We start from the raw sequence: 27,800 nt of genomic DNA on the forward strand, positions 1-27,800 counted from the left end.
ACGGTGATTCAAGATGTCTCAAAGAATCTGTGTAAAGATGACAGGGGTGCGTAGATTAGAAAAGGAAAAGTTCATTTATTCTCGTCTCGTTCAACTTGAACGTCTTTGATCTCGATTGTAGAATGACGAACGAGTGAACGTTAGGCAGTTAAAAAATTAGAAGTCAAAGAGAGTGATAATTGAGGAGGAAGGGAAAAGAAAATGGAAAGTGTATAAACGTATCCCGTATCCGGGGCCAATCGGACGTGTTGGTTTTCAGTGCCAACTGGAGCCCCGTGGCGCAACCCCGAGATAGGTGACGGATGCGCGACTTCGAAATGGATGCGGGCCCTCTTCTCCTTCGGTAACCTCGGTGCTGATCCGAGTGGTCCGAGAGGGTGTCACCCGATCAATGGGGCGAACAATGTTGCCCTGCACCTGCACACCTCCAATAAGTCCCACGATATCTGGCTGGTAAGTCCTCGCCACCTTCGTGCCTCCGTTCATCCGTTCGTGTTTTTCACTGCCCCCCAACACCCTCTCTTTCTCTCACTCGCCAGGTATAATTCGTAATTCGTTATTCGTGTACGTCGTGTTGTCCAGTTGCACCATTGTCACGCCTCGTATACGCTCAAGTTACCACCACCACTACCACCACTACCACCACCTTCGTCCTGATTTTGATTCAGCTATTTATTAGATTATTAGTTGACTTTGATTTAAAATAATGTTTAGTTGCAAACGATCTCGAGACTGTGTTCATATTATTATTATTCCATTTTGTATGCGTAGTCAAAACGCGTATGCTCTTTTCTTTCTTTTCGATCGTAACGAAGTTGTCGCTGCCAGCCTCCATCCCTCCGTTTCCTCACCTGCTCTGCTTTTACGACCGTTGCTATACGCTCCAGCTGCGTTTCAAGCTCTCTGTTTTTGATTAAGTTTGCGTGCTCGTGTCGTGCGAGACACGCGGTAATGAGCCGGCAGTAGAGACAGAAGCCCGCGGCCAGAGACGCCCAAAGCCCTGCCTATACGTGCGAAGCAAGGAAAATAAAAGCAACGTGGAATGAAGTGAACAGAAACACCGTGAACGTCGAACGATTTTCTCTCCCTCTCGTTACGATACCAGGATCTATATAATATCGCGTGTCGTGCGAACGCGACTCGATCGCCTTTCCCGCCATCCAAGCGTTTCACCTTGCGAACGAGAAACACACGTTTTCTATTCGCTTCATTTCATACGATCGTTTTCATTTCGTATGGTAAATCGATCCGGCAAACCGACGATCCCCTTCGTGTCTATCGTTTCAGATGGTACAAGTTCATCGAAGGCTCTTCTCGTCGGCAACCGGTCCAGCTGAACGATCGTGTTCGTCAGGTTAGCGGAACGTTGATCATCCGTGAGGCTCGCGTAGAGGATTCCGGCAAATACTTGTGCATCGTGAACAATTCTGTGGGCGGTGAAAGCGTGGAGACCGTTCTGACTGTAACCGCACCGTTGGCCGCGGAAATCGAACCCAGCACCCAGACCATCGACTTTGGAAGACCGGCTACCTTCACTTGCAACGTCAGAGGAAACCCCATCAAGACTATCTCATGGTTGAAAGATGGCAAACCCCTTGGATTGGAAGAACCCGTACTCAGAATCGAGAGCGTCAAGAAAGAGGACAAGGGAATGTATCAATGCTTCGTTAGAAACGATCAGGAAAGCGCACAGGCAACGGCCGAACTGAAACTTGGTGGACGATGTAAGTTCGCGTTTTAGAGTATTAATTGGAAATTCGCGATAACGATCAGATTTAATTGGTAATTTAATTTGTACACCCACAGTCGAACCCCCGCAGATTCGCCAGGCCTTCGCCGAGGAGACTCTTCAGCCCGGACCAAGCATGTTCCTGAAGTGTGTCGCCAGCGGAAACCCGACTCCTGAGATCACCTGGGAACTGGACGGCAAACGACTATCCAACACCGAGAGGCTTCAAGTAGGACAGTACGTTACGGTGAACGGCGATGTGGTTTCTCATTTGAACATCTCCAGCATTCACACCAACGATGGTGGTCTATACAAATGCATTGCCGCGTCAAAGGCAAGCATTTTATTTGCACGGTATTCAGGGCAAAGGACAAAGAACGACGATCGAGAATGAATTTCGTGATTACAGGTTGGATCAGCGGAACATTCGGCCCGTTTGAACGTCTATGGTCTGCCCTTCATCCGTCACATGGACAAAAAGGCTATCGTTGCTGGTGAAACTCTTCGCGTGACCTGCCCAGTCGCCGGATATCCGATCGAGAGCATCGTATGGGAACGAGACACGAGAGTATTGCCGATCAACAGGAAACAAAAGGTCTTCCCCAATGGCACGCTTATAATCGAGAACGTCGAGAGAATGAGCGATCAAGCAACGTACACCTGTGTGGCACGCAATGCTCAAGGATATAGCGCAAGAGGAACCCTGGAAGTGCAAGTAATGGGTAAGTTCGAAGCTTCTTTATCTACCCCTTAAGATCGATCGCGCGAACCAGTTAATCTTCGACCGGATTAATTAAACGTTTAACGGAGTCGTGATTTTTAATCGATGCGAATTGACCGATAAAAGATTAATGATCGTGATAGAATTCTTTTTTCAAATCGGTGCATCGTAGACGGAAATCCGCGTAAAACATTCTTTACAGGTATCCACATGGCATTAGACGATTCGAGGAACGTTAACACGATAACGTTCGATAATTGTCTTACAGCGAACTAACGACTCTTTCAGCGAATCCTGGCACTCGTCGATCCGACGTCGATACGGCCAATTACGTCCAGTCGAGTATCTCGAAGCGTACATAAAACTCGCGATAACCGGTGACTCGAACATCCGCGATACGAACATCGACCGCGGACACATGCACACGGACGACGACCCCGTCGCAGAATTCACGAACACTTAATCACGTAGCGTGGAAAGCTCTTTAAAAAGAGAGGCACGAGAGCTTTCGTTGGAACGTTGGAAGTTGGTATGGCGGTGGCCGACGATCGACCGTAAGAAATCTGGTGCATTCTCAAATCTGTCAGAATAATTCTCTTTTCGCGCGGTACCGCGTACTTATCACATTACTACTTATACTTAGTCGATGGGTTAGCTGCTTAATTTCGAAGCATGCCCGTAAGTGTTGAACGCAGCCAACCCATTAACGATATTACTTATCGCAACACACGACGTACGACACGTAACCGGACGCGTAAATACGCCCGCGACCTCTCATCGCACGTCCATACATCGATCCTCCACCCTCAGTGCCGCCCACGGTACAGCAGTTCTCGTTCACGAAGCTACCCATGAACGCCGGGGAGTTCGCAAACCTGCAGTGTATCGCACCGACCGGTGACCTGCCTTTGAACATACGTTGGAGCTATCCCGGAGAAGAGATGGGCGGTTCCTCCGGCGTACTTGCGAAGAAGGTCGCGGATCGCGTTAGCATGCTCATGATCTCAGTCATCACCGCGAGACACGCGGGGGAGTACGTTTGCACCGCTGAAAACGCGGCTGGAACCGCGTCCCACTCGACCACGCTCACCGTCAATGGTTCGGGACTATCATCCGTTCCTACACAATTTAACACGCTCTCGTTTTTTTACCTTTCTATCTATTATTTCGTCTCGTTTCCTTTCGTTTATGCACCATCCTGGCAAACAGCACCGTAGAGAAAATAAACCCATATTTGATATCCCGACGTCCTTGCATCGATGATCCAACGTCGTACACCTTGACCACAACATGGTTCTCCTATGAGATGTTGAACGTTACCAAAGATGTACAAGATTTTTAACGAGTGTACGCAGCGAGAGAGAGTGATTTGTAACGCGTGCGATGACTTCAGTTGGCCCGCAGCTTCTACCGATCACTTTCAATGCCGAGGTCGCCAACTCGGGTGATTCCGTGTCGGTACCTTGTTCGATCTTGAAGGGTGACATGCCCATGGATATATCGTGGGCGTTCAACAGTGTGCCGATCGACACATCAAGAGATTCTAGCATTACTATCACGAAAATCAGCAGGCTACTGAGCACCCTTAGCATCGACGGCGTATCGGCCCGTCACGCCGGCGAGTACACCTGCTCCGCATCGAATCTTGCCGGTTCCGTCAGTCGATCAGCAACCTTAACGGTGAACGGTACGATCTCCTCCCATTGCAACCCCTTCGATCCAACCCCTTTTTTTCTTCCACGCTCGCTCAATCTATGCTTTCATCGTCGCTGTCCCTTTTTTTACACGTCCCAGTTCAGTATCCGTCCTAAGAATAGATTCTTCCCGAGAAACGTGTCTGTCCCTTCCGTTACGTGTCAGCGTTATCTTCACCGCCATACCAACACCCCATAGAGTGGAATTGCAAACTGTAAGAAGAGCGTCGTACGCGAATCGACACTCGTTCCTCCTCCGCTTCGACTCGACTCTTCTAGTCGTTGTTTCCAGTCGCTCCGCAAATACTGCCCTTCATGTTCGGCGACGAACCATCCAACTGGGGTGAACTGATTTCCGTCACTTGCTCGGTGACCAAGGGAGATCAGCCTCTCGAGATATCGTGGGCGTTTAACGGGACTCCGATCGACAGTCAGCACGGATCCGATGTCGTGATTGCGAGCACTAACAAGAAAAACAGCGTGCTAACGATCGAGTCGGTCGCGGCGAGACACGCCGGAGAGTACACGTGTTCCGCGTCGAATCGTGCCGGCGCCACGACCCATTCTGCCCAGCTAACCGTAAACGGTACATGCGTACGATTTTCTTCGCACGTGATTGAAAAAACATCTATGCGTTCCTTTTCATTCTTCTTCTTCTTCCCTTTTATCATGATACTCCCAAATCTTTCCACTTTCGTACGATCGACACACGGATCTGTGATTACGCGGCTGCGACCGGAAGTTCTCGTTAGTTCTCGCCGCGGAGGCGGCACACGTGTGACCTAACATCTTCCTGGTTCACCGTCATTTTCCTTGTTTTTTCACGTCGTACACCTTTCGTGCCACGCTGCCGTGTCGGTCGCGCAGTCGCACCACAGATCCTCCAGTTCTCGTTCGGCGACGATCCCCTGAACTCTGGCGAGATGCTGTCGATCTCTTGCACGATCGTCAAAGGAGACTTCCCGGTGAACTTGACGTGGACGTTCGACGACACGCCGATTGACTCGAGCAGACCGGACGTTAATATTATAACTGATAGGAGGGTCAGCTTCTTGAGCATCGACAGTGTGGCGGCGAGGCATGCCGGAAGATACAAGTGCACCGCGTCAAATGCCGCTGGATCAGACAGCCACACCGCCGTGCTCTCGGTCAACGGTATCCCCCTCGACTATACCAATCTCTTTCTTTCATTTGCGATTTTATCGAGCCGTTCAAGAACACGCCGACGATAAGAGAAGAGAAACAGGGATGAAAGATTTTTTATTGAAAATATTTTAAACATCGATCGGCGCGTTCTTCGATCGCTTTCGAAACTCTGTCAGTATCTTTTCTCGTAATTTTCTTGTTCTCCGCAGTAATCTTCATAGCGTGTAATTTTTAAACGAACGCCACTGCCGTCGTCGTGCCGATGATCGAGCGCGTAAACGTATTGTCGATGCTCGCGCGTAGTAACGAAGAGGTAAGATTATCGTCAGTGACGACGGCAGGTAAGGACACGGTCCATCCCGCGGATGGTCCATGTTTCTGTCACTTTTCTCAGTATCGCTTTATTTTACTTTCTTTTTTCATTACAGTTCTCTGTACCGTTGTCCCATGTTCTCCGATCCGATCCCTGGTAGTCTCCCTGATAGTTTCCCAAATTGTCCAACAGCTCGAACGGGTCGTAAAACGAAACGCATAACAGCCAACGAACGCAGACGCTGCGAACCCGCGTGTCCCTCTCTGGGAGCTCCTACACGCGATTCGAAATGGTTTCTTCAAATTTACAGTCGCACCGCAATTGGCGCCTTTCACGTTCGGTGAGGAGGCAGCGAACGCGGGAGAAATGGCCACCGTTCAGTGTGCCGTGATCAAAGGCGATCTGCCGGTGAAGATCGTGTGGTCGCTGAACGGTCGGCATATCGATGTCGGACGCGTGTCCGGTGACCACGGTTACGACATTCCTGACATCGTCGTGAGCAGAAGTAGTAAACGGATCAGCACCCTGACCATAGACTCGGTAGCCGCAAGACACGCGGGCGAGTACTCGTGCACCGCGATCAACGCAGCCGGATCCGCTAGGCACACATCGGTTTTATCAGTGAACGGTACGCTTTCTCCGTAAAACGTGTGAAAAACGATCGGGTGAACTGATCGGGTGACGATGGTTGGTCAACCGTGTGAAATGGCGACGGGGGTACGGCGTCACTCGGGGTGGAGGTAACGTCGAACGACACTTTTCGCGTTTCTTCTCGGACAGCTCTTCTTTTTTTCCTTTTTTTTTTATTTAATACTCTCGTTGTATTATGGCAACGTCGTTATCACGTCGACAGTATCGCCACGTATTGCCCCGTTCGAAATGGCCGACAAAGCCGTGAATTGGGGCGATTCCGTATCGGCTGTGTGCACCGTGGTCAACGGGGACTCCCCGCTCGAGATCAGCTGGGCGTTGAACGGAATGCCGATCGACCAGAGTCATCGTATATCCGTGACTACCACGAAAAGGAACAGCCTGCTATCCATCGATTCGGCCAGTCCTAGCCACGCGGGCATGTACACGTGTGTAGCCTCGAACGCAGCCGGTGCGACCAGCTATTCTGCTGAATTGACAGTCAACGGTACCTACAAGCAGTAGACGCATCCGAAACTTTCATCAGTTACCCCGTTTTCATCGATTCATCCCGATTTCAATCTCCTTCTTCATCCCACGTACCGCCTCCGCAATCTCGCTATCGAATCGAAAGGGCCGTGGAAATCGCGAGGTTCGTTGTCAGACGAAGGACAGAAATTGGGCAAAGCGAACGATTGATTACAGTCGCGCCGCAGATAGCTCCGTTCGTAATCACCGAGGAACCGGCGAACTGGGGCGACTCGATTTCCGTGGTGTGCGCCATTCTAAAGGGTGATTTACCGATCGAGATCACGTGGGCGTTGAACGGCGAGCCGATCGGTCGTGATCGTTCGGACATAAACATTCTGGCGACAACGCGAAAGAACAGCATCCTCAGCATCGAATCAGTGGCCGCTAGACACGCGGGAGAGTACACGTGTTCGGCGTCCAACAAGGCTGGAGCAACCAGCCATTCGGCTACCCTAGCCGTGAATGGTACTTTTTCTCAACAGACACGTTTTTCTCTCCATTCTCAGCAGACGCTTCCTTCTTTTCGATCCTTATCTTTCGACACCGTTTCCTCACTGTCTCCGGTTGGCGTCGGTGGTCGAGGCTTGGAATTTCCTCCGTTCGATAGGTCGTCCTCCAAAAAGGTTCTATAGATAATCGAGTTGCACCGTGCTGGTATCATTCGTGGTCGATGAAAGGAGGGACAATTTAGACAATTAAGGATTGTTTGTTCGTCGTAGTTGCCCCCGAGATAGCTCCGTTCGTGATCAGTGAGAAACCAGCGAACTGGGGAGACACGGTCACCGCAACCTGCACGATGTTGAAGGGTGATTCACCGATTCAGATCGAATGGGCTCTGAACGGCGAACCGATCTCTCACGATTATCCCGACATATCGATCGCGACCAGCAGACGGGTCAGTTTGCTGACGATAGACGCCGTGACAGCGAGTCACGCCGGGGAATATACATGTATGGCCAGCAACGCTGCTGGTGGAACGAGTTTCACCGCGACTTTGGCCGTGAACGGTACAATACGTGTTCCTTTTCACCCTCGGTTTGCTTTGTTTCCTCGATGCATGCGCGACACTCGGTCAAACCAGCTTTCCATCATCCCCTGTTCGCCTTTCCATCATCCACCTCATCGTTCCGTCCATCGGCTTAGGTACGACGATTCGCGATTTCTCACCAAGGATGAATCTTCCGTTCGTTTCGCGTCGAGTGTTAAACAGTCTGTTATTATGATGACCACAGTTGCACCGGAAATCGTACCATTCGTGATCGGAGAGGGACCAACGAATTGGGGGGACACAGTGACCGCAACGTGCACGGTATTGAAAGGGGATCACCCGATCCAAATCGAGTGGGCTCTGAACGGGGAGCCGATTTCTCGCAATCATTACGATATATCGATAGTAAACACCAGCAAACGCGTCAGCGTGCTGACGATCGACGCTGTGACAGCGAGACACGCGGGGGAGTACACGTGCTCCGTCAGCAACGCAGCCGGTGGGACGAGTTATTCTGCATCTCTCGCCGTGAACGGTACACAACAACCGTCCCTTAATACTCCCTTCTAAGTCTGTTTTCTTTCTATTTCGTGCATGCTCGCGACACTTTCCTCCTTCCTTCTCCCTTCTCATCCCGTTTCGTCGAAGATCAGAGGAGGTGACGCGTGTTCGTTTCATCCTATTTCTCAATCTTCGAGATCGAACGTGACACAGATTATTATAGATCCACTTTCGTTCGCCGACTCTTTCGCGAGGTGAATCGTCTGTGACGTTCACGAGGTCGTGAACGCAGCTATCAAATCGAATACCGTTCAATCGATTCGCAAGTTGCTCGACGAATGTTTAAAGCAGTTTCGATGTGGTTATAGTTGCCCCGCACATAGGTCCATTCTCGATCAGTGACGGACCAGCTAACTCGGGAGACATGGTCTCGGCTACCTGTTCGATTATGAAAGGCGATTTTCCCGTAGAGATCGTATGGAAGTTTAACGATAGGACGATAGGTTTCAACGATCCGGACGTAACGATCACGAGGATCAATAAGCATATGAGCGCACTGAGCATCGAGTCCGTGGCAGCGAGACACGCGGGCGAGTATACGTGCGTAGCGACCAACAGAGCCGGAAACGTCAGCCACTCGACGACTCTGGCCGTGAACGGTACCTATTTATCAACAAGCACGCTCTTGCACGAGTAAAAAAGCGAGTTTTGCACAAGCATCGCCTAAAAAGATAACATATCCAACACTGCATTTGTCGTTTACCCGTTGACGATCCTTTTCTCTCTTCACCCTTTCCTCGGACACCCGTTTTTCCCTTTAACGAAACGACGAGAGGTTTAATAAGAAAGGAGTTGCTTGCGGTCGTTATCACGCGTCGCCGTGTACATTTCTCTGTCCAAGTTGCACCGCAGATCTTCCCGTTCTCGTTCGGCGACGAACCGGTCAACTCGGGCGAAGCGATCTCGGCGACCTGCTCGATCCTGAAGGGTGACTTCCCGATGGACATATCCTGGGCGTTCAACAGCGTGCCGATCGATTCGAAGAGCACGGATCAGTACACCGTGACGAAGAGCAAGCGGCTGAGCGTGTTAGCGATCGATGCCGTGGCTGCCAGACACGCGGGAGAGTACACTTGCACAGCGTCGAACAAAGCTGGAGCCTCGAGCCACACGGCTACGTTAGCCGTGAACGGTAATACGCACGCATGTGTGGTTAGAGGAAACCTCGCTCGGAACCACGCTCTGGGATCTTTCCTTTTTTTTATTCAAATCCCATACATCATCATCATCATCGTTATCCACCTGTATTCAATATTCATATACCTGTCCCGTACTATGTACACACGGGGGACGACGTATTACACTTCTAGACGAGATGTCTTTCGCGAAGTAACGACCGACGAACCAGATTCGACGATCGATTGGATTCCCTTGACGGAAAGCAATTGCATTCCTGTGGTTGTTAATTAGGTTAACGAGAAGGCTAACGGATTCCTAATTGGTCGCTTGCCGTCTGATCGATTTTCCGTGAACGGTTTTCAGTCGCGCCCCAGATCGCGCCGTTTTCGATCAGCGACGAACCCGCGAATTGGGGAGAAGCGGTTTCGGCGGTGTGCACGATCGTAAAGGGCGATCTGCCCATCGAGATGTCGTGGGCATTGAACGGAGAGCCCATCAGCAGCAAGAATCACGGGGATGTCTCTATATCGAGCACCGGGAAACGGGTCAGTCTGATGACCATCGATGCCGTGAGCGCCAGACACGCCGGGGAATACACTTGTACAGCCTCGAACGCAGCCGGAGCGACGAGCTTTTCGGCTACCTTGGCAGTCAATGGTACAGATATTGCACGAGTCGGCTCCGTGAGCCGTGTCATGAGATAGATGCGAACGAAACTGCTATCAATCCCTCTTTTCACTAGCACGCGTCCGTGAAAATCTTCAGAGACTCTCCCTATCTCTCTTCCCTTCACTGAACACGGAAATTTCACTTTCCTCGATGCCCTTCTTATCTTCATTTTTCATTCGACACCACCGACTTACAGACTGACCGAAACCCCGATGATTTCGTAAATCGAACGAAAGAATTGAATAGCTCTCGGACGTTGTTTCTAGTCGCTCCACAGATCGCGCCATTCTCAATCGGCGAGGAACCGGCTAACTGGGGCGAGCAAGTCTCCGCGATCTGTAGCGTCTTGAAGGGTGATTCACCGATCGAGATACAATGGAGCTTGAACGGGGAAGCTGTCACGCGAGCCACCCATCCGGACATAACTGTCACGAAATCCGGCAAAAAGACTTCCGTCTTGAGCATCGACTCCGTCACGGCGCGTCACGCTGGAGAATACACGTGCGTTGCGAGCAACTTGGTGGGATCCGTCAGCCGATCCGCAGTGTTAGCCGTGAACGGTACTATGAAACATCCATCGAGGCATCTAGCACCGTCTATCCCATCGAAAATTCCCAAACTCGATCCCTAAACCCTAAAATCTTCAAAGCCCTTTGTTTTATTTTCCCAACGTCGTCGGTTTAGTCTGACGCGATATCGGTTTACGCTTCGATGACCACGGTGATTCTCGAGATCGGCGCGTTTCCATCTGTTCTTCCAGTGACAATCTGTACATACGTGGTTGTTCGTCTGATAGTGTCTCCGCAGATCGCACCAATCTCCTTCGGCGACGAGCCCGTGAACGCTGGAGACTTGGTCTCGGTACAGTGCGTGGTGACCAAAGGCGACTCTCCTCTGGAGATCACCTGGACCTTCGATAGTCAGCCGATAAGATCGGATCGAATGGACGTGATCGTGTCGAACTCCGGGAAACGCGTGAAGCAACTGACCATCGAGTCCGTAGCTGCGAGACATGCCGGGGAGTACACCTGCGTCGCTTCAAATGCGGCTGGATCTACCTCGCACTCGGCCAAATTGGACGTCAACGGTACACGTTTCCTCGACGACACATCGACACCCTGACCCCTTTTCCCGACTACCAGCTCTCTTCTCCCTTTGTTCTCTTACTCCTCCCTCTTCATCAGCAATCCTCACTCGGCGCTTTTGTTTTCTTCGTTTCTTTCAGTTGCGTTTGGTATCCTCTTTTGTTCGCTTCCGCTCGTTTCGGTGATCCATCGCGCGAATTAGCTGATGCAAGGAAGCAAAAACGGGACCAAAGACTTCTTACTGGGAAACTGGGTGCACACGATTTCGTGTACGGTTTCGGTTCAGTTTTCTTTTTTTTCTATTTCCAGTCATTCCGAAATTATTGCCGTTTACGTTCGGCGAGAAACCGCTTAACTCGGGTCAAGTAGTAACGGTACCGTGCGCCGTGGTCGAAGGCGACCAACCCTTGAAGCTTCGCTGGACCTTAAACGGTCATGCGATATCGCCCCACTCTGGAATCTCAATCGTGGATCTCGGCGGACGGGGTGCCATACTCAGCATAGGATCAGTCCAGGCGACGCACGCTGGAACGTACACGTGTATCGCGGAAAACCTTGCCGGAAGGCACGAGCTATCGGCCGATCTGATTGTAAACGGTGCTTAAAAGAGATCTGCAATAGTTGATCTTGTATAATTCGACACGTCACGCTATCTTCCTTTTTTTCTTTATTTGCTTTGTCCAGTACCTTCAGAAGTAGTTCTCCTTGCTTGAGTACAATTCGGATTTCCACCCCTCTTTTTTATTCTACCCTCCTTGGTTTAACGTTGCTTTATTTCAACGGGGAGAAATTTACCGAGAATTTATGAACCGACGATGGCCAGGTGACCAGGACGTCCGTCTTCTCGCGATCTTTTATTCGCGATCGTGTGAAATAAAAATTGTCCGTCTAATTTTCAACCCTTCTTCCCTTTGTTATATCTGTGCCTGACTCTAGAGTCTGTCTGTCTGTCTCTATCTCTCGGCAGTCGCTCCGCATCTGCAGCCGTTCTCGTTCGACGAGGCCAACTCCGGCGATCTGATAATCGTCCATTGCGCGGTCGTTAAGGGGGACACGCCGATTTCGCTCAAGTGGTTGTTCGAGGGACGCCATTTAGAAGTAGGCGACGGAGTGGGTATCACCGCGATGGGGGATAGAGTGTCCGCTCTGACGATCCCCGCCGTCAGGGGAGAACACGCCGGAGAATATGCTTGCGTCGCCGATAATCCAGCCGGTCGTGCTAGGCACAGCGCCCATCTCAAAGTGAACGGTACAGAAACGAGATCATACACGTAATCATCTGATCGTGAAAGAAAACGCCACGCGATGTATAGAGAAAGAATTTGAAAAAGAAAAAAAAAAATCGGCATGATGTTTTATCCAGGCGTCAAACGCGCGTAGCCCGTTAATTACCAGCGATGAATACGTTGTTGTGAGATCGGCAAACGAATTGAATCGTTCGTGTGAAACTTGGTAGCTCGAGTAGTAGTCGTGTAAGGTTTGAAACGGAGAACGAACTGCGTCTCTACTGTCTGTTGTTGATTGTTGTAATAGCATCGTACACATATTATTGAATATGTTTATTTTGGAAGTCTGCATTTGCCCGACTGTCCATCTTTCTTTCTTACATATAATTATCTTCCCGCATATCGTTTGTTTCGAAGCATCATCGTTTAGGTAGGTCGCTCGGCCGAGTGTAGTTGTTGGACCGCAGTCCCACTCTCGTTAATCCTTGGGCTACCATGATCAAAGGTAATTTGTCCGTAGTTCAGGACAAGCTAAACTTTCCCCTATCCTTTTCCTCGTTCGATTTTCTTTTTCTTGTGTTTGAAATTTTACACACGTCCCCGTGCGCATACACGCAACGTGTCTATGTCTCTGTTTCTCTCATGCTTTCTCTGTTACTGTCTCTATTTCCAAATCCTTCTCTTCGTCCTTCTCGTCGCGTCATTGTAAAACGACGATTCGCAGAGAGAGATGTTAAGCAAAGTTTCCACGCGATCCGTGATAACCGAGGATACGTAAAGTAGGGTTCGAGCCAGAAAGGAGAAAGACTACCGAGAGCGAGTGATTCTCGCGAGAACCAAAGAACCAACCGATAGTCGACGATGAATACGATCAGAATGTGATTGACCAGTCTACCATGAAGGGATAGGCGAAAGGATCGCAAGAGGAACGTTCACCGTGTACCTATCCGTGGATTTAGCTAGAGCCTATCATTCCAGTCTTACCACGGATCAGTCCGTTCGATTTTGGGGATCAACCGATCTATGAGGGACAAGCAGCCCAATTGGCGTGCATGGTGCTGGTGGGTGACACCCCCATCAATATTAGCTGGACGCACGAGGACCAACCTTTGTCTCAATTCATGGGATACAGCATCGGGAAACTCGGGCCACGGACGAGTCTCTTGCTGATCGAGCCGGTTACACCGGAGCACTCTGGACGTTACACGTGTATCGCTAGTAATCCGTCCGGCAGGGCGACCCACGAGGCGACATTGCGAGTTCACGGTTAGGGCCAGAATAATGGGAGCATTGAATGATGATAATGATTGAACGATGATTGAATAATACGGAATGAAAGCAACCGCGCCGGGCCCGTCAGAGTATTTGATTGCAGGCTTGATTGATGCATCTTCGTCGTTGCCGAAGCTGTCGTGTTCCCTTGGCGAAGCTTTCTGGATTTCATTTATCAGCGGAAGAGTTTTTATACACAACACACATACACAGTGCGCTGCTTTCGTCGCCGGAAACGACAATCTTGCGCGCCGTTTCTACTCTCTCTCTCTCTCTCTCTCTCTCTATTTCTCTTTATCTTTCACTCTGTCTTTTTACCATATTCTATACTCTGATAAAATTGTACATACCTCTGTTTGTCTATTTATTGTTTCTGTATATTTTTGCGTTTCTGGTTCCGCCTATGTCTTTCAGCCGAGTAACAAACGCAAAATGACGCCCTGAGTCCACCATGTTTCTCCCTTCTCTCCTCTCAGCAAGTTGGTTCAGCTTGACCCGCATCCTATCTGTGGCTAAGTATTTCGCCTAGTTTGATTTCCCTTGTCTCGTTGTCATGCTGGTCGTCGCTGATCTCTTCGACGACACTTTTCGTTGGCTTTCCAGTTGATTTGGCCGCGACAACAGATCCAGGCACATGACAGGCTATACACATCACTTTTCGTTCTCATGCGCGACTATCATCGCGTCACATTACTCTCAATTCATACAACTAGCAGTAATCGGTGGATCATCGCGATCTCTCGGCGAGTTTCTTAGGTCCTACGGTCGAGCTGTGTCTCTCGTGATCACAAAGTTCGAGTGTCGATTTGTTATTATTACCTCACCGTACCCCCGTCGCGTTACAACGTGTCCTTGTTCCAAGATGACCGACCGACCATCCGAACACCCACCCAGAATCACCCCGTCAATCTGCACCTGATCACCTCGAAATGAATACCTATTTTTCACCGTCACCCATTACCACCACCCCCCTTTGCCTTTCACCACACGTCTCGCCTCGTTCATTTTTTACATGCATTCGTAGTGGTAGCCAAGATCTTTTTTAACACGCATGCCTCTCCTCTAGACTAACTAACAATTAGACAAATCACTTACTTGAACCGGTGCAGCATGATGGACCGTGCTCGAGTATCGTAGAGTACTCTTAGTTAGTGTTTCTTGCATGCGCGCTGTGAGCTCCTTCAGAGCCGCAACCGAGCCTCTTCTTCTCATCTATCTGCCTGTTGACCTTCTTTCTGTTCGTGCAGTAGTCACCCGCATAATCATTTTGAATTCCTGCATGCCCGATTTATCGCAGTGTTGTCGCAGTTGCGGGAGAGAGTCGCGTTTCGTTCAGCACGCGACGAAACTGATCGTCGTGATCTTCAGCTTCTTATCTGTCATCGAAGATCGAATGAGAAATTATACCGTCGACGGGTTTCGTAAAGTTTCAAGGAAGTATGAATACTGAAGATCACGATGCGACTGACTCCCGGTTTAACTGCTGATCAGCGAATGCGCTGGAAGAACGTTTTGACTAACCCTTCTCTTCTGCAACAGTACCTCCTCGCTGGATTCTGGAACCGACTGATAAGGCATTCGCTCAGGGCTCTGATGCACGCGTTGAATGCAAAGCCGACGGTTTCCCCAAGCCTCAAGTCACCTGGAAGAGAGCAGCTGGTTAGTATAATTTCATCTTAACATTTTGGAAATTTTTATATCGTATACTATAAAATATTTTCTTTTTTTATTATAGGGGATACACCGGGCGATTACACTGACTTGAAACTTAGCAACCCAGACATCAGCGTTGAGGATGGAACCCTGTCTATCAATAACATTCAAAAGACAAACGAAGGCTATTATCTTTGCGAGGCTGTCAATGGAATTGGCTCAGGACTTTCGGCTGTCATTCTCATTTCGGTTCAGGGTAAGTTATTTTTATTTATTTAACTTTTAGCTGAACAATTTTTTTATAATATTGTCTTTCAATTACAGCTCCACCCCACTTTGAAATCAAACTGAAGAACCAGACTGCACGACGCGGAGAACCAGCTGTATTGCAATGCGAGGCTCAAGGCGAAAAACCCATTGGTATCTTATGGAACATGAACAACAAGAGGCTGGACCCGAAGAGCGATTCTCGTTACACCATCCGTGAGGAAATTCTGGCTAATGGAGTACTGTCTGACTTGAGCATCAAGAGAACCGAGAGAAGCGACTCTGCCTTGTTCACCTGCGTTGCCACTAATGCATTTGGAAGCGATGACACTAGCATCAACATGATTGTTCAAGGTTCGAATTAATTTCTGAACAATTTGAACACTTCAATCTTTGTTTTTCTATAATCATTTTTCTTGCAGAGGTTCCTGAAGTTCCATACGGCCTTAAAGTATTAGACAAATCTGGACGTTCGGTACAATTGTCCTGGGCAGCACCTTACGATGGAAACAGTCCTATCAAACGCTACATCATCGAATACAAAATCAGCAAAGGCTCTTGGGAAACTGATATTGACAGAGTACTGGTACCTGGATCCCAACAGAACGTAGCTGGAGTTTTCAACCTGAGACCCGCCACCACATATCATCTGAGAATCGTTGCTGAGAATGAAATTGGCGCATCTGACCCATCTGACACTGTTACCATCATCACTGCCGAAGAAGCTCCAAGTGGCCCACCAACCTCCGTTCGAGTCGATGCTCTTGACCAACACACTCTTAAGGTATCGTGTCTCATAGTTGATATGGTTTTAAATCGAGAATTCGTACTGTAAACGAATTAATTGGAATAGGTAACATGGAAACCACCCCCACGCGAAGACTGGAACGGCGAGATCCTTGGCTACTACGTTGGATATAGACTCTCCTCCTCTGACAAACCATACATGTTCGAAACCGTGGACTTCTCGAAGGAAGATGGAAAGGAACACCATTTGCAGATCATGAATTTGAAAACTTACACCCAGTACAGCGTTGTCGTTCAGGCATTTAACAAAGTTGGATCAGGACCGATGAGCGAGGAACGAAGACAACACACTGCCGAAGGAGTACCTGAACAACCACCCCATGACACAACCTGCACTACTCTTACTTCTCAGACAATCAGAGTTTCTTGGATGTCGCCACCCCTTAGCGCTGCCAATGGAGTCATCACCGGATACAAGGTTAATTAATCGTTCAATTTTCAAATGAATTGAGGAGTCTGTTCAGGAAGATTTATAAGTGTGTTCTACAGGTTATTTACGGACCATCTGACACCTGGTATGACGAGAACACAAAGGACACCAAGATCACCTCTTCCAGCGAAACAATTCTCCATGGACTGAAGAAATACACCAACTACAGCATGCAAGTTCTGGCTTTCACTTCCGGTGGCGATGGCGTCAAATCTGCACCTATCCACTGCCAAACTGAACAAGATGGTAATTGGCAATTCGTGGGAAGATATTTGGGACGAATTGTTAGATCATTCCTAATTTTCTTCGTGTGTTATTTCATAGCCCCTGAAGCCCCGATCGCGATCAAATCTCTGGTTATGTCCGCTGAATCTATCCTCGTATCATGGCGCCCACCAAGCCAACCCAACGGAGTCATCACTCAATATACCGTCTATACCAAGGCTGATAACGCAGAGGAACCGACAAGCCAAAAAGTACCACCGAATCAACTGACTCACGAAGCTTCTGGACTGGACAAACAACGCAGATACGACTTCTGGGTAACCGCTAGCACCAACATCGGCGAGGGAGAGGCTTCCAAAATTGTGGCTTTGGCACCAAGCGTTAGAGGTATTCTAATTTTTATTCCAAAATTTCATTCCAAATTAATTACCTAATATTAACGATTACGTTAATTTCCAGTACCGGCAAAGATCGCATCGTTCGACGACAAATTCACAGCTACCTACAAAGAAGATGTAAAACTACCCTGCCTTGCTGTCGGCGTACCTGCACCGGAAGTAACATGGAAAGTACGAGGCGCCGTTCTCCAACCGAGCGACAGACTGCGACAATTGCCCGAGGGATCTCTGTTCATTAAGGAAGTTGACCGTACAGATGCTGGAGAATATTCTTGCTACGTTGAAAACTCGTTTGGCCATGATACCGTTACTCATCAACTAATTGTCCATGGTAGGTTTCATGATCCCATTCAATTTCACTTGCAGTTTCAAAGAAGGACATTATCGAAATATGGTGTTACTTCGTAGCTCCTCCTCATTCACCGCAAGTCACCCTCACTGCCACCACAACTAACTCGTTAACGATGAAACTAAGACCTCACCCCACTGACAACGCTCCAATTCATGGATACACCATTCACTACAAACCGGAATTCGGCGATTGGGAAACCGCTCAGATTAGTTCCACGGCTCAGAAGTACACTTTGGAGAATTTATGGTGTGGCTCCAGATATCAGATCTATGTTACCGCATACAACGGGTAATGATTTGGAACCTTTGACACGAGGTTAGCTCGGTACAATGAAATTCATGATTATTTAATTTGGTAACTTAGAATTGGAACTGGCGATCCTTCTGACATGCTCAACACTCGTACCAAAGGCTCGAAACCGATCATTCCTGAAGCTGCAAGGTTCATTGAAGTCTCTACCAACAGCATTACTCTTCATCTGAGTGCCTGGTCCGATGGCGGTTGCCCCATGCTCTACTTCGTCGTTGAACACAAGAAGAAGTAAGAGAAAGTTGAGTCCAACTCCGAAGACTGAAAATGCTAAATGTTGATTGGTTTGACACGATAGGCACCAACAAGAATGGAATCAGGTATCTAACAACGTGAAACCCGGTGGAAACTTTGTCGTTCTGGACTTGGACCCTGCTAGCTGGTATCATCTTCGCGTGACTGCTCACAACAACGCCGGTTTCGCGGTAGCCGAATACGAATTCGCCACATTGACCGTAACCGGAGGTAAGTATAAGAGGCAGTAGAAGCAACGGCGCTCGTAGCCGGTGCTAATGGTGGCCTGGATTGAATGGTCGCCATGATTTTTTGTTCCAGGCACCATTGCACCGGCCCGAGAGCTACCTGACGTGAACGGTGGTGGCAACGACGAGGATCCGATGAAAATTTTCATGGCTAACTTGAATCTGGTCGTGCCGGTGGTAGCAGCTATTCTCGTTATAATCGTTGCCGTCATCGTGATCTGCGTTCTCAGAGGAAAGGGCCATGGTAGCGATAAAGGTAATCACGAGTTTTCTTTTCTTTGTTATTGCTTCAACGTACAGGTACGATCGCACCCCCCGTAAGAAATGGCGGTAACGAGAACACCGATGTCAGACGTTATTTCCCATGGTTACCCAGCTGGCTTGACGTGAACGTGGTGGTGCCGGTCGGAGCTACGGTTGTTGTGATTATCGTAGGAATAGTGGTGATTTGTGTCGCGCTCTCCAGGAGAACTCGAGGCCCGGAACAAACACGGCTGCGAGGTATCTCATCAGCCGACGAGAAATATTACGAAGGACAATGTATAGCAATTTTTTTTTATTATTTTAACTTGCTAAGCTAATCTTTGGAAGCTTGTCAGAAGATTACTACCATAAGTGATTTTTTATGGTACGTTTATGTCATCGAGTCATGTCATACTTTCCATATTTCAATCGCCTAACATCTTTCTGACAATCGATCCACGCGTTCGCCGCCCTACTTTTAAAAATCCTCTTTCGTAGGTGCAGGTGGACCATCAATACAATCAAGTATCGAACAGTTGACGTTTCTAAGATCCTGAACTCATAACTACATTCTTGATTTGTTTTTAGACGACGTGGTATATCAGCAAACCGGAGTTGGCGGAGCTACCCTCGACAAACGCAGACCGGACCTTCGCGACGAGCTTGGATACATCGCACCACCGAATCGCAAGTTACCCCCTGTTCCTGGTTCCAACTATAACACCTGCGATCGCATCAAGCGAGGTACAGTTATAAGTAAGCCACAACTGCCAACAATTATGATTTCTAGCTAAATTCCAATTAATTGTCTAGATGTTGTCGCATCGGCACGATAGTGTTACCGTTCTTTCTTCTTTATTTTACGTGACACACAAATCGGATCTCGCACAATGAACACGATTAGATATCACAATTATAAGCCAGACAACGATCTGTAAGATCGATTTGTCGTTGTTCAATACACGTTATACATCCAAACACAATCTCATTACATAGACAATCACACACGCGTTCATTTATAGTCATTGCCAATTGTTTCGTTGTTTGCCTCGCTTCAAATTGTTTTCTTTTATTATTATACGTAACCGAGATGTATGCCCTACGGATACCGGAGACATTCTCCTCCCTTATTTGCGCTTTGATCACGTTGCTGCGCGTACCAAGTGTACGAACCTCGCTCCGTCTACCGACAAGCCCATCAATCGTCAAAGAAACAATCACCCGGATATGGCCACAGGCCAAATCCGAATCCCGGTAAGCGTCAGCCAGTCGTACGACCTTTGTAGTATATGTTCGATAGGTGGAACAGGCTCGATAAGGAGCCACTCGACCTGGGATCCGAGACGACATATGTACGAAGAATTGAATCATTGCGCGCCGAACCGAAGATGTCCACCACCACCACGTATGGGCAGTGCCGAAGCTTTATCCCACAGAGGTTGGTAAACAGAAAGTAGCTCAAGACACGAACACGAAGTGTGCGCTCTTTCTACTTCGTCTATCGCGAGACTACGAATACTAACCCACGGCCGGTGCAGCTGCTGGCTGGTTGCAGTCGGTCTTCGTAAGTCCTCTATCGTCCATGGTACTCACCGCGACGGTGGTAGCCATCCTCCCTCTTAATGTTGCACGTCTTCGCATGCTTGCGCTGATACCCTTTTATTTCGCAAACAGACAAACACCAGGCACTCACAGGAAACACCTCTTTAGATTCTTTTCACTTTACCGGACAGGTCAGGGCCAACTGTCCACTCGAAATTTTTTGAAACCATGTTTCTTTCTTCTGATCGTATAAAACGACCGAGTGGACATCAATGGGCCTGTACTCTCAAGACACTAATAAGCATGACATTTTTCTATAAATATTTCTTTGCGATAAGTAAGAAGAAGAAGAAAACGTAAGAATGTAAGACGTAGGTACTCGACAACTTTGAAGATAGCCATGACTGCATGAGAACAATCATCTATGGAATATCCTCTCGTACTTGAGAGACAAAGAAGTCTACGATATCCTCGACCCATAGTCTTGTACAATAAATAGATTAGCTTGATTAGACCTATAACGGCAGTATCTACCCTTGGTGATCCTTTCTTGCAGGTATGGAGGATGAGATCTGCCCGTATGCTACCTTCCATCTCCTTGGATTCCGTGAAGAAATGGACCCCAGCAAGGCTATGCAGTTCCAAACTTTCCCTCACCCCGGAAACGGACACTCTGGCACCATGGGACCACCTGTTGGACATCCTACCAATGCTTCTGCCCATAGCCGTTCTGGATCCCAATCTATGGTACCATTATCACTTTCCATGTGACTAAAATTCCAATTCTAAAGTACTATAATTTTTGCAATTTCTTTTTTGCGCTGTTCAGCCACGTCAAAATGGACGCTACTCCCGAGTACCATCCCAAGGAGGCGGCAGCGGAACCCACAACGTTTTCTCCCCCGAATACGACGACCCAGCAAACTGTGCACCGGAAGAAGATCAATACGGCTCTCAATACGGACAATATGGCGCTCCTTACGATCACTATGGATCTCGCGGTTCTGTTGGTCGTCGCAGCGTAGGATCGGCCCGCAATATCCCTGTTTCCGGATCACCCGAACCACCACCACCCCCACCAAGGAACCACGACCAGAACAATTCGAGCTTCAACGACAGCAAGGAGAGCAACGAGATCAGCGAGGCAGAGTGCGATCGCGACCAACTTGTGAACCGCAACTACGGCGGTCAGTACAAAGAACCGTAGTCGAATAGGGGATGAAGAGATCGAATCACCAGGGCGAATCGACGCACGAACGAATTCGATCGACAATACCATTCTTACGGTCTCGTCGATCGATGATCTTCGTTTCGCCCCGTATATTCGCCGTTTTCGTCTCCTGTCGTTGCTCGTTCTTACACAGTAGACGAATATAGGCATGCCGAGCGAGTCACGAGGCACAAGAATGAAGGGTACTCGCTGCGGAGTCTGTGTATCCTAATCGTTATTAGCCTCAACGATTTTGCATGCTACGTGTCGTCGTAGTAGTTTACCGTTGTGTCAATCGTGCCGTGTGTTTTTCTATTTCAGTGAATGCTCGCGGCAAGGACGGCATGACCACCGAGGAGATGCGTAAACTCATAGAGAGGTCAGTAGAGATCGAGTGAGTTTGGTTAAAACGGTGCAACCGATTCAATCGTCACCGTCTCATGCCGCTGTGTCTCGAGCGATTTCTTGACTCGAGAATTGTCATTGACTTTCTCGAATATTAAATTGGCCCGAGTTTTCTCAACCCCAAATTAGTCGCTTCGATTTTTTCGTCCTAACTGTACGAAAGTCATTCATTCTCGACTCTACGCATTCTTTGCTAGACCTGCTCTCTATTACGCGTTAATTACTTTTTCATAGAACAATTGGTACCAACGTAGTTTCTATCGGAGTGTCTCATGGGCGTTCCAAAAAAATAAAAAAAATAAAAGTATCGTAGTGGCGATCGAGTGCACGGTGGTTTTCGCTAAAAGAACTCTAGCGCAATCCTTCTTGACAATCTATTTTTAACGTATCTCTGACTTTTTTCTTGTTTCATGGCTCTTTACGCAGGAAGCCGTAAGTTCGTTAAGACAATTAAACAATAATTACAATGCAGGTTGCATTCTTGTAACGATAATCGCGTTAGAACGTGATTTTCGAAAGGCTTTAGAACGTTGCGTTTAAATTTGTTCCTTAGCTAGTTTTGTTTTGTGGCCAAGAGAATAGGTCAGTCAATGCTTCGACAGCGTCGCTTTCATACCAACGACAATCAGATCTCTACCTGGGTCGAAAAAAAAAAAAAAACCAAAATGACGCTTTTAATAATGTCAACGTGTGTTTGCATGCGATCATGGTGACAACTGTCGCTCATGATACTTGTGTAGTTAACGCTAATCCTTTTTTTTGTTCACTAGCTGATGCCAAACGGTATATCGATACCGATTTATTTGTTTCCGCTACAGCTGTCGCTCCTGTTGTTGCTACAGATACGCTGCCATTGCTGCTGGTGCTACTAACATTAACCGCCGCTATTAAATAATTTATCATCGTATTTAAGTAACGCAGAAATTCATTGTCTCACTAATGTGTCCTCGATTTGCAGTCATTGCATGCATTCCGCGTGTTGTTTCAATCGCTATCCATTAGATGCGTTGTAGCAATCATTCGTTCATCGATCATACTGTTATAGAATCGCTGGAGCAGCCAGGGAAGTACGAAGTACGAGGACGAGGATTAAAATTGGAAATTAATTGTTACAGAAACGAAGCCCCCGGCCGGCAAACCGGCACCGGCCACGGCGGTCACGGGGGACTCCTCACACCCTACGATACTGTGGCAGTGTAACCTGTAAATCATCTTCCGTGGTCTTCCGTCTCTCTCGTCGATAGCGGCCGAATAAGACTCGAGAGAAGCGGAAAGAGTGCACACGCTAACTCTTCCCCCGGTGCTGTCGTCGGTCCAATTTGCAACGATTAATCATTAGAAAAATCACCATCGTCGCGAGTAGATAGATTCGGTCCATCTCACACGGTGTACTCTTCGTTGAACTCGAACAACAATCCTACGCATCGTCGACGATACGCTTGTCTTTTTGAAAAAAAAAAGAAAGAAAAAGAAAAAAAAAATGATAGGGAGCCCTCTTCTTCGTCTTCGACCATATCGTTTTTCTCTCCATTTTCTTACGGCCTTTCTATCTTTCGATCTCGTGTTTTTCTTCGATGTTCGATCGCTCACTCGTTCTTGCTCAATTACCAAGGCCAGGATTACGAAACTGCCAAATTCATTGACTGCCGTTCCAGACGAAGAGGAAACTTTTCTGTTGTCAGGCAAAATGTCGTCGTCGTCGTTGTCGTTGCGTACGGTAGAATGAAACGAACGACGTTAACGAGGGTCCCGTTTGAAAAGCGAACACACCCGGCATGTTCGTGTGGACGTTGAGAAACGCGACAGGAAATCCGGCCCGCGACGCGTGCTCTCGGCGACGGTAAATTTTTCACGGGGGTCTTTTGGCGAGATGTATCCTAGGTTACAATTGTCGCTTCCAATTGTCGCGCCCACGAGTCACGGGAAGTACACACGAGATACATTAGTTACTCGCTTTTTAAGTCATGGTTGTGCCACACTGCCCTACCCGGCAGGCATATGATATTATACATACATACATACATACACATATTAATGATACTATACATATATACGATTTATAATTTCGTAACGAAGGTTGTGTCCCCACCCATCACCTGTCCACCCCGTTATTTTGGTGATCGACGATCTTGGAGTCTCGACGTCGCGGAGAGCAATTTCTAAGGAGCACTGTTTTGCGACAGTGTCGCAGAGAGTGCGTCGTCGTTGTTGTCGTCGTGTTTTAGCAGTATGTAGTATGACGACAAGTCGCATCGATGCCGTGGTGACGTTTAATCAGAAACATTTTAAAACCAACGAAATTTTGACGAGAACACCGATTGACCGATCCGTAGGAAGAACAACGCGGCACGTTTTATCGCAGAGACACACGATTTCAGCCGACCACATCTCATTCGATATTTCATACGTTAGAAGAAAAAGCAAAAAAAAAAAAAAGTAATAATGAACAGGAATAATTACGAATGTAATCACACACATACACACACGAACACACCACGCTCGCTGTCGATTTTTAATCGTCCTATATGATATTTAGTCCGCAATACACACGTACATAAACACACATTATACATACATATATTCGCAAGCTAATCTCGATCAATTATGAACGTACATACGTGAATTTAACGATAATGCGACGATGATATTATACGTGTAAGCAATTCGAGCAACAAGTACCGATTTAAACGTAAGTAGGATATAAGATGGACGGATGGTCGCGAGGAGCGCCGTTTCCTCTTTCGTTGAACGATGATGGATCGAGCGTAGGAAATATATCAAAATTATCACTTCAGGTTTAATAGATACGCTTTTAGTATTTGAATTAGAAAAGAAAGGCAAAATTGAGATATCTTTTGGACGTTTAAATCTACAGCTCGACGAGTCTGCCTCGAAACGGTTGCGGCGCGTAACTCATAGTTCGTTTTTATTACAACACTATTTAGATATACGGAAATATATAAATATATAAATAAAAAAGTATATATATATATTGACGTTCATATACAATACGTTGTAAGTAGATATGTCTAGGTGTCGCATTTATTTGCTGAGGCGATGCACGAGTGGTACACCAGTTGAGAGTTCACGGTCGAAGAATACCTCGTTGTAGACGATGAGGTAGTGCCGGGTTACTTTGACCGTGAAACACAAATCTCTTTTTTTTTTTTCTTCTTCGTCCTAATCTCCCTTTTGTATCGCTGGCTGCGACTCCGCTCGCCGACGCACTTTTTACTCATCGATGTGATTTTAAAGGCTGCGCAAAGTCTCGTGTCTCGTGTATGTGTTACGATCGCGCTCTACCACATTAAATGTAGCCATATCCAAGTCACCTTTTAACAATGTATATCACGTTTTACTCACGTAACGCTCGCGGAGCTTTTCGCTTTGAAGCTTTGAAACTTAACGCGATGAAAGAGAATTCGACGAAATATTTAACTTATTCCAATATTAACCGTGCGATCGATTTCGCGTGCGCCTCTGCTCGCACGTGAGCGTCGATATTTAAAGTAAGAAAAAGCAACAAAAAAAAAAAAATAAAAAGAAAAAAAAACGTGATGTCCGCGAATTGTCGCGTAACTTTCATTTTACTATCGATTGGCAACACGTTCGTTCGTCGTTATGGTTTGTGTGATCGATCTGGTATCGTTTCTCTCTTCGCAAGGTTTTAATGTTGTTTTTCGAACGATGCTGTGAAACGGTCGGTAACACCGTCCGAGTTATACCTATAATATTATGCTTTGTTCCATGGAAAATACTTGATGTTAGTTTCGTGCAACAACGGGGCGGTTCTTCGAGCTTCTTCGGCGGGGCGCGTATCGTTTAAATCTGTTTTCATTTGCAAGCAGACTCGGGACATTTCGTAATTAGTAACTCCTGTGTTGCGCTCAGTGCTCGCCTTTAAATTGGCTGTAACTTTGCATTCTCGTACAACGATACTCGTATTTCTCCGCGTTCGTAGGGACTCGAGGATCCGCTTGCAGTACACCGTTTCCTCAGTACCACTATTTTATGTTTTTGTACCAAAGTCATAGCGTCTAACTTTACGTTAAATAAATAAAACCAAAAAAAAAAACACAATTATTTGTTTATGATTTTAGACTCCTAATGTACCATACCGTTTTATCTTAAATATTCTGTCAGGTTAACTGCTTGGTCGTATTAAAGTAACTTTAAATATCTGTTAATGCATAATCTATAATATTACGAAAGAAAAGCGGTGAAAATTCACAAATACAAATGTTTTTTCAAAGTTTTCATTACGATGTCGCGATCAACTCTACTCCTATAGTACGTGGTAACATTTGAATAGTGTTTGTGTGGTGATAAGTTGTAGTAGTTGGTAGCATCATTTGTTCGCACGATGGCGTCAGGCGGTGGTACGTACCGTTTATTTTGCTTTTTATCATTTAATAAGTAAAGTTAAGCGATACCTTTTAAACAAGGTTTCGTTATGATAACGATGTTGATCGATTTATTATTCTTGTGACGCCAGAAAATACGACAGAAGAAAGAACCGAGCCATCAGCTCCGGCACAACCCCTCACCAATGTTGTGAGTGAAACAGCGCACGTAAGTTAGATAACCTATAAATGTAGGCGTGACCTGTTACGCTAACCATTTACTTTTGTTTTGCTATTAATTTGCTATGATTTCAATTTTATGATATCAATTGCAAAATCCTACAATATAAACTGTAATCTTTCATGAACGATATTTTCAATAGTTTGTTAAGTTGAAAAATTTCAATATTTCCCGCCAATCTGATGACAGCTGTTATGCTAAAATTTAAAGTTTTATTTGTAATTACATCATACGAATGTATGGTTTATCTGATTATCCTACTGCCTCTCTTGATTTCTGTTCTACTTACAGATACTTTTATACTTCTTAGACCTATTATTTTTGTATCTTTCATAAAGCATGTAAACAACAGAGATTTTTGTTTGTTTTCATCAAAATGAAATTAATATTGATGATAATGTGGTATGAAATTTCTTGTTACAGAGGATATTAGCAATGAATAAGGATTCTGATCTATCTGGTGTACCGCCAAAGAAATCTCGAGTTGAGGTACAATCTCTACCAACGAGACAATACTTGGATCAGACCGTAGTTCCAATTTTGTTACAAGCACTGTCAACTCTAGCTAAGGAAAGACCTGCCGACCCTATTAGCTTTTTAGCAGGATATTTGTTAAGGAACAAGAGCCAATACGATAATGGTGAATCTCCACCAACTAGTCAATGAACTGCCTATCAATTTCTAAGTTGATGAATTGTTTATAAACATTTACTGACTTTTTATAGACACTTATTGATATAGGGAAATATTTAAATTGGACAAGGCGCATTTGTGTAATTTCAAATTAAATAAAATATGTATTAGCTTTTTTATCATGCGATAGTTCTTTGAGTGATTTTCAATGTCAGTAACTGAAGTTACCATTTAATAATCTCTATACAATTAATTTCCGTTTTCCATTTTATGCGTATGTCAATACTTCAAATTTGTACAGGTTAACCATGTTACAAAGACATTAAATATTTTCAATAGTTCATACCTGAACGAATTTCTTTCTCTCCCAGATCATGGAATCCTGAGCACAATTATATCCTGGCACAGTTTGTTATTTTCACATCTTCATGAAAAACGAGAAGGATCGTTATCACTGGTTCAGTAAATCGTAATGTCACCTCTGTTCGTGTCAACTTTAATTGGAACGGCGATTTAATTGGATCCAATTGAATGTAATTGGCCAACGAATTGTCACAAAATGTATTTTACACTCCG

General features: G+C 46.7%; 2 protein-coding genes across 51 annotated transcripts in view; both read left to right on the top strand.

Moving 5' to 3' along the window:
• The window catches only part of LOC114872401 (Down syndrome cell adhesion molecule-like protein Dscam2), a 53,888-nt gene extending 27,814 nt beyond the window's left edge, over positions 1-26,074 (top strand). For 12 of the 50 annotated variants that reach the window (XM_029179611.2, XM_046285222.1, XM_029179638.2 and 9 more), the window contains 23 exons: positions 1,288-1,724; positions 1,807-2,063; positions 2,139-2,451; positions 5,914-6,231; positions 15,224-15,343; positions 15,420-15,593; positions 15,662-15,958; positions 16,027-16,388; positions 16,458-16,829; positions 16,901-17,087; positions 17,166-17,453; positions 17,526-17,795; positions 17,873-18,104; positions 18,180-18,356; positions 18,424-18,590; positions 18,908-19,147; positions 19,439-19,606; positions 20,151-20,288; positions 20,949-21,139; positions 21,222-21,579; positions 21,924-21,981; positions 22,434-22,439; positions 23,123-26,074. In XM_029179611.2, coding sequence (XP_029035444.1) covers positions 1,288-1,724; positions 1,807-2,063; positions 2,139-2,451; positions 5,914-6,231; positions 15,224-15,343; positions 15,420-15,593; positions 15,662-15,958; positions 16,027-16,388; positions 16,458-16,829; positions 16,901-17,087; positions 17,166-17,453; positions 17,526-17,795; positions 17,873-18,104; positions 18,180-18,356; positions 18,424-18,590; positions 18,908-19,147; positions 19,439-19,606; positions 20,151-20,288; positions 20,949-21,139; positions 21,222-21,579; positions 21,924-21,981; positions 22,434-22,439; positions 23,123-23,207 — 5,215 coding nt within the window. In that variant the 3' untranslated portion in view covers positions 23,208-26,074. Of the gene's footprint in view, positions 1-1,287; positions 1,725-1,806; positions 2,064-2,138; positions 2,452-3,843; positions 4,138-4,436; positions 4,731-5,913; positions 6,232-6,456; positions 6,742-6,938; positions 7,230-8,621; positions 8,913-9,154; positions 9,446-9,795; positions 10,090-10,367; positions 10,662-10,897; positions 11,189-11,495; positions 11,784-15,223; positions 15,344-15,419; positions 15,594-15,661; positions 15,959-16,026; positions 16,389-16,457; positions 16,830-16,900; positions 17,088-17,165; positions 17,454-17,525; positions 17,796-17,872; positions 18,105-18,179; positions 18,357-18,423; positions 18,591-18,680; positions 18,864-18,907; positions 19,148-19,438; positions 19,607-20,150; positions 20,289-20,948; positions 21,140-21,221; positions 21,580-21,923; positions 21,982-22,433; positions 22,440-23,122 lie in introns of all 50 variants that reach the window. The other 38 variants (XM_029179869.2, XM_029179655.2, XM_046285225.1 and 35 more) reach the window with 26 other exon arrangements.
• Positions 26,075-26,331: 257 nt separating this feature from the next.
• LOC114871156 (protein dpy-30 homolog) lies at positions 26,332-27,569 on the top strand. The gene is made up of 3 exons (XM_029176714.2): positions 26,332-26,386; positions 26,503-26,579; positions 27,015-27,569. The coding sequence occupies exons 1-3, from the start codon at positions 26,371-26,373 to the stop codon at positions 27,255-27,257; spliced, it is 336 nt and encodes a 111-aa protein (XP_029032547.1). The 5' UTR covers positions 26,332-26,370; the 3' UTR covers positions 27,258-27,569.
• Positions 27,570-27,800: the final 231 nt, after the last annotated feature.

Source organism: Osmia bicornis, chromosome 3, assembly GCF_907164935.1.
Source record: "Osmia bicornis bicornis chromosome 3, iOsmBic2.1, whole genome shotgun sequence".
In the NCBI taxonomy this organism is placed as follows: Eukaryota; Metazoa; Arthropoda; class Insecta; order Hymenoptera; family Megachilidae; genus Osmia; species Osmia bicornis.

Coding starts and splice junctions, on each gene's coding strand:
- LOC114871156 (XM_029176714.2), top strand. Junction 26,580..27,014: donor TTGTGAGTGAAACAGCGCAC/GTAAGTTAGATA, acceptor TTCTTGTTACAG/AGGATATTAGCAATGAATAA.